We start from the raw sequence: 6,168 nt of genomic DNA, 5'->3' as shown, positions 1-6,168 counted from the left end.
AGGGAGGGGCGGGGCGGGGAGGGGGAAGGGAGGAGAAGTGGCCGCGGCTGCGCATCCCCGCCCTGCCCCGCACTAGCAGGTGTCCCCAGAGGCGGGGGCGAGTGTGCGAGCCCTGAGGAGAATAGAGGGAGGGGAGTGGCCAAGAAAGGGGAGTGTGCACACTGGTAGAAGAATAGGTGTGAACTGGGGTAGGGGAGTGAGCGAGTGAGAATGGAAGGTGAGTGATCAAAGACGCAGGTGCATCAGAGAGGGAGAGGCTTGTGCAAAATGGGAATGTGCAAAGAAAGAGGTATGCAGGGGTCCGAGGTATGAGAGAGGTAAGTGAACAAGAGATGGACTCAAGCAATAAACACTTTTACACAAAAGACTGAAGTGTGCATGGTGTGTGGGACTGTGGAAGAGATGCGTGTGTAAAGAATGAAATCGGATTGAATGGGAAAGGAAGTATGCGATTGTAATGTGTGAGGAAGGTAAGTGAGCAAGGGAAACAGGAGTGCTAAAGGCATGAGTCTTCCCTGGTATTCTCTTGCCCTCACCACATTACACTAAAGTGAACAACACACACACACACACTTAGCTCTTTGCTTTTATGGGGGCCTTTACCCTGAGAACCAGTTTTACCCCATCAGATTACTTCTGCTTTACTTACAACCTCCCTCTTCTCCCCTTTCTAACGCTGAGGGAAAAGGGATTCCAGGGGAACCCATTGGGTCAAACACACTGGGAAACAAGTTAATTAGTAAAAGAGTAATTAACAGGAGAAAGGAGGGTATGGAACCAGGGACAGACTGCCAAACTAAGGCTCTTCAATCGAAGTGATGAAGGGCAATAATGCTTTTATGAAGTACTCAAATGTTTTGGATGGATGAATGAGTGAATCAGAAAAAGGGGCTGGAACCCAAGCCAACACAGAGGATGACTTCTAAAGACAGTGAGCTGTGGTGGGCTTCTGTGGAAGATGAGGCTGAAGTGGACTCTGCTGGTGTAGAAAGGAAGTTTGATACACTCAGAGACACTTAGCTTTCCAGAAGGTTTATAGACCAACCACTCTTAGCAAGGTAGTCAATGAAACATTCACCTCAAAAGCCCAGTTATCCAGTTTAGACCTTGAGGTTTTTCTTACTAGTCCCAGCTGCCCTCACCTGCAAGAGCTCACAGCTGTAACTATCATAATGCAAAGAGGGGGAATCTCTACTGACATGTCTTCCATTTTGCCCTAGACCATGATTTATAGTTAACACAAGCCGGAACACTTACATCCTTAGCTACATGGTTAAGGAGAATAGAAGTTAGGATGGAAGAACTAATAAATAGAGTAATAAAAGGTTTCAGATTTTAGACGATTTCTCACAAATGACATACCGATCCCTTCCTTCCCTTCCTTCCATCCCCTCAAAAAGTTGGGAAATAAAGAAGTTGGAGCCAGGAAAACCAGAGAAACCGTCTGTCTTCTACCTGGGTGTCTGTGAGCAGAGGCCATTTGGGAAAGTTTTTCGTTCTGGGCAGAGGTAAGGACTAAGAAAGCTTGCACTGGGGAAAAAAACAAACAAACAAACAAACACAATGACCCCAAATAATGAGTCACAAGATTTGCAGAAGGCCACAAGTCATTCTCATACAACATGGTGGTCTGGGTGGTGGTAACTTTCTTGCACATGCTCACTCCTATATATATATCCATCTGTTTATATATGATGTATATATCGTACACATACAACATCTTCGTGCTGAAAAGAACCTTAAAAGTCAAGTATTCCTGTCTCCCACTCATTGAGAACTTCTCTGCCAGAGGCATCTGGTGGTCTCTGCTTTAATCTTTTAGGGAGGGGTGGAAGTTGGGAAGAGAGGAGGACATTACCTTGCCACTCATGTTGGAATACTGTATTAATCTGCCTTCCGTCAGTCCTTTAATCCTAATTTTGCCCTCAGATGGTCATTGTCTACTCCCTATTTTATATGATCCCACTGTTCGCTACATCTTTACAGATAGTCCTATCTCTACTTCAAAGGGCTAGTGACAGAGATACCAAAAAAACCTCACAAACAACCCCATATTCACATAGGAAGCAAGCACTCAGAAAATAATTGAATGAATGAGTGAATGAAACAAAGACACAAATGAGTGTATGTTCTCCAATGGCAATGGAACAGAAAGGCAACAGCACCACCTCTCGTCCCCTGACACCCTCCCCGCCCCCATATAGAGAAAGAGACATGTAGTAAGAGCGGAGAAGCGCTCAGGCTCTGCCTGCAATGGACAGTTGAGAGCTGGGTGGCCCAGGTTGCCATGGCACCTCCTTGGACTCCACCCTGCCTCATTTTCTCCACCCCCCATTCGGTAATGGCAGCTAGTCACGTGCTCTGCCGCGTAACCACACCTCTGCTCCTCAGAGCAATGTCAAGCGGTCACGTGTGATAGCAACAGATCACGTGGCTGCCATCGCCCCTCCGCCCCTTCCCCTCTGCGCATGAGTAGTTGGTCACGTTCCCCGAACGTCCGGCGTTCGCCCCGCCCCTACCCCCGCCCGCGGGTTTCCGCGCGCCTCTTTGGCAGCTGGTCACATGGTGAGGGTGGGGGGTAAGGGGGCCGCTCTAGCCTGCGGCCTGTGTCTATGGTCTGGCCCATAGGGTCCAGCTGCCCCCGACAGAGTTCAAGTGTATGGCGCCGCAGGAACCGTCTCCGGGGCCCCGATAACGGGCCGCCCCCGCAGCTCCCGGCACGGGGTGAAGTAAGTGCAGCCCCTTCCCAGGAATGGAGACCATTCTCGTCCACCATGGCTTCCTACGCGAGCTAGTTATGGAAGGGTCGCTCGAGGGCGGGAAGTGGGATAGGGTGTAATCTGGTCCTTTGTGGTCGTACGGAGATGTAATTTTAGGTCACGAAGGTGTAGGGTCTTCGATGCAGGGGGTGTGTCGTGTGGGATCTCCCTTGTGCGAGGCGCGACGGTCCCAAAGGAAAAGGCATTTTTTATTCTAGGGCCTCACGTGACTGAAGGGGTTGGGGTTACGAGTCTTTGTGTTACCTGACGGGCCGGCCTCATGGGAGATTGGGGAAGGGACGGGATGCTGTTGTTGTCTTTATAATGTCTTTTGTGGGAGTAACTTTGTTGCTGCAGGCTCATACTATCAGGACTCTGGAAAGGAATTTCGGTGATAGGAGTCTCTGTGATTGTAGGGTCTCCTTTGATCTGAGAATGGCTACCCCTCGATATGAGCCAGTGGCTGAGATTGGTGTTGGTGCGTATGGAACGGTGTACAAGGCCCGTGATCCCCACAGTGGCCACTTTGTCGCCCTCAAGAGCGTGAGAGTTCCCAATGGAGGTGCTGGAGGGGGCCTTCCCATCAGCACAGTTCGTGAGGTTGCTTTACTGAGGCGGCTGGAGGCTTTTGAGCATCCCAATGTTGTCCGGTGAGAAGATGGAGGGTCGAGGGTGGGTAGTAAAAGGGAAAAGATAACCTATAGGTGGGGAACGGTGGTCAGGAGAGAAGTGGGGACAAAGAGGAAATAGGGGAGGCCTTATTGAGGCCAAAGGGGATTGATCAGAGAATGACCATTTGTTTTGGCTAGGCTGATGGATGTCTGTGCCACAGCCCGAACTGACCGGGAAACCAAAGTGACCCTGGTGTTTGAGCATGTGGACCAAGACCTAAGGACGTATCTGGATAAGGCACCCCCACCAGGCTTGCCAGTGGAGACCATCAAGGTGAGTGGGGTGGGCAGACACTGAGAGGTGGTACATTGGGACCTTTGTAGTAGAAGCTGTTGTGATTTCAGGTATGGTGCCTAGTCTCCAGTTCTATACCCCCTCCTTCCAAACCAGGATCTGATGCGCCAGTTTCTAAGAGGCCTAGATTTCCTTCATGCCAACTGCATTGTTCACCGGGACCTAAAGCCAGAGAACATTCTGGTGACAAGTGGTGGGACAGTCAAGCTGGCTGACTTTGGCCTGGCCAGAATCTACAGCTACCAGATGGCACTTACACCTGTGGTCAGTAGAAAGCTGATAGTCAAAATGGGTTCTGGTTGGGGGTAGGAGAGCAATTGCACGTAACAGTTGAGAACGTATGTGCTTTGTGACTTCAGTTAAGCAGTTTGTGCTTTATGGGAACCCGTAGGGCTCTTTTCCGCTCTTATTCTTTTTAGGTTGTTACACTCTGGTACCGTGCTCCAGAAGTTCTTCTGCAGTCTACGTATGCAACACCTGTGGACTTGTGGAGTGTTGGCTGTATCTTCGCTGAGATGTTTCGTCGAAAGTATGGGACTCAAGTATCCTGAACTATATTGAATATCCCAAATCTCTTATTCATAAACCACATCCCTACCCTGCCCATTCTTTCACTTGAGTATTACTGACCACCTTGTCCATAACCAGAAGCTCTGAAATGTCCTGGAGTTAGGAACTTATCTCTTTAGTCGCTATACCCTTTGTTTTTTAGCCACTAATCAATAATCATTCTACTACCATATCTTTGAAAATACCTTAGGCCTCTCTTCTGTGTCTTTTCACTTTAGGCCTCTCTTCTGCGGAAATTCTGAAGCTGACCAGTTAGGCAAAATCTTTGAGTAAGTGACTGGCAAGGGGGAAGAAATTTCCCTGAGTCTTTTTCTTTCTGCTGAGCTCTGGATGGCAACTGGCTCTGCCCCTGGAGATGGGGGCTGGAGAAGAACAACCCGTGCCACCCCCCACCCCCGACCAGAGTTCTCCTGTTCTCCATAGCTTGATTGGGCTGCCCCCAGAGGATGACTGGCCCCGAGATGTCTCTCTACCCCGGGGAGCCTTTTCCCCCAGAGGGCCCCGTCCAGTGCAGTCGGTGGTACCTGAGATGGAGGAGTCTGGAGCACAGCTGCTGCTGGTACTTGGTTTGGGAATGGGCACAGGGTGTGATTGGGGTAAAAATGGAGCAGTAGAAAAGGGACCCAAACCATCATGGTTCCTGAGACTCAGTGGATTGGCTAGTCTTTATTGCTGCTACAAATGGCCATCTACAAAGAGGGATGTAGAACATAGCCATTCCTTGGTATTATTGGGAGTGAGCAAAAGTCATGTTTATCTTCATGATTTTCTGACCTTTGTCTCCTTTCTCAGGAGATGCTGACTTTTAACCCACACAAGCGAATCTCTGCCTTCCGAGCCCTGCAGCATCCTTATCTACAAAAGGCAGAAGGTAACCCAGAGTGAGCAACAGAGTGGGTGCAACAGAACCAAGAGAAGAGAAGCTGTCATTTGCCCCCCTTTGAACACTTGAATGGAGAGCCCCCACTGAGAAAGCAGGCACTCTGTGCCTTTTAATCACTGAGGCTGTCGAGATGCTGCCTCCAACTTTTTACAGAGAATATCTTGCTGCCTTAATGACATTCCCCTCTCCTCTTCTTTTGAGGCTTATCTTTCTCCTGCCCCCCTACTTCCTTATAGCAAGGGGTATGCATGTCCCTTATTCTCCCCTTCCCTACCTTGATACAGGGATCCTTTTTTTATACGGAAAAAAAACAAAACAAAACAAAGAAATATGGTCTTTTTTTTAATGTTTCTTCCTCTGATTGGCTTTGCCACTTGGGGATTTGTAAAAATCATCTGTAAGATGGACTTCCCTACAGAATTATAAAGATTCTCCTTAGGTCACAAGGTCTGCATAGGCAGTGGAGCCTCTCAACTGGCAAGAGAAGATAAGACATTTAAGTTGCTCCTTGAATATGGAATATAAATGGCTTTTATTTTTATAACTTCTCCAAACTGGGTCCTGCTTATTAAAAGAAAGTTCTTCATGGTTTTCTCCCTGGCTCTGTCCCTGATTTCCTTTTGGAGCCAGGCCACAATGTGTTGTGGTGGTCTAGCATGGGAAGGGAGAAAAGGGGAGACAGCCAGGAATAACTCCAGCCCCCCATCCCATCTCATGCATTCCCAGGAGCTTCCCATATCCACTCAGAGCGAGTGAGGAAGTTTTTCTTTATTCCTTATAAGCTTGCTCCCACTAAAACATCTTAAGGCAGAAAGCCTGGCTATTCATCTTCAAGGAATGGCAAAGGGCCTTTTTCTCAAATAAAAAAGGTGACCCTTGAATTTCCCTAAGGGAGGACGAGAAAGCTTAGGTAGAACAGAAGAGCAGTCAGAAGGATCTAAAGTCTCATAGAAAGGCACTGGGGTTGGCTCGAGGATCCTTCTGATTCCG

The 6,168-nt window shown here is 48.6% G+C and overlaps 2 protein-coding genes across 2 annotated transcripts in view; one reads left to right on the top strand and one right to left on the bottom strand.

The window, feature by feature from the left end:
- The window catches only part of MARCH9 (membrane associated ring-CH-type finger 9), a 6,850-nt gene extending 4,980 nt beyond the window's left edge, over window positions 1–1,870 (bottom strand). The window contains exon 1 of the mRNA XM_025044681.1: window positions 1,859–1,870. Within this exon, the coding sequence (XP_024900449.1) occupies window positions 1,859–1,870 (12 nt within the window). The remainder of the gene's footprint in view (window positions 1–1,858) is intronic.
- Window positions 1,871–2,630: 760 nt separating this feature from the next.
- On the top strand, window positions 2,631–5,770 carry CDK4 (cyclin dependent kinase 4). Its single transcript, XM_006908969.3, has 8 exons — window positions 2,631–2,729; window positions 3,176–3,409; window positions 3,569–3,704; window positions 3,822–3,989; window positions 4,145–4,254; window positions 4,514–4,564; window positions 4,719–4,854; window positions 5,088–5,770. Exons 2-8 carry the CDS (start codon window positions 3,195–3,197, stop codon window positions 5,178–5,180), a joined length of 909 nt encoding a protein of 302 aa, XP_006909031.1. The 5' UTR covers window positions 2,631–2,729; window positions 3,176–3,194; the 3' UTR covers window positions 5,181–5,770.
- Window positions 5,771–6,168: the final 398 nt, after the last annotated feature.

The sequence above is a fragment of the Pteropus alecto genome, unplaced genomic scaffold (genome assembly GCF_000325575.1).
Source record: "Pteropus alecto unplaced genomic scaffold, ASM32557v1 scaffold433, whole genome shotgun sequence".
NCBI lineage: Eukaryota > Metazoa > Chordata > Mammalia > Chiroptera > Pteropodidae > Pteropus > Pteropus alecto.
This window is presented reverse-complemented; position numbering and strand designations above follow the sequence as displayed.

Excerpts from the sequence above, each read along its gene's own strand:
- CDK4 (XM_006908969.3), top strand. The coding sequence starts at position 3,195 with ATGGCTACCCCTCGATATGAGCCAGTGGCTGAGATTGGTGTTGGTGCG. Across the intron at positions 4,255-4,513 it reads GCTGAGATGTTTCGTCGAAA|GCCTCTCTTCTGCGGAAATT; the intron begins GTATGGGACTCA and ends TTTTCACTTTAG. Across the intron at positions 4,855-5,087 it reads CTGGAGCACAGCTGCTGCTG|GAGATGCTGACTTTTAACCC; the intron begins GTACTTGGTTTG and ends CTCCTTTCTCAG.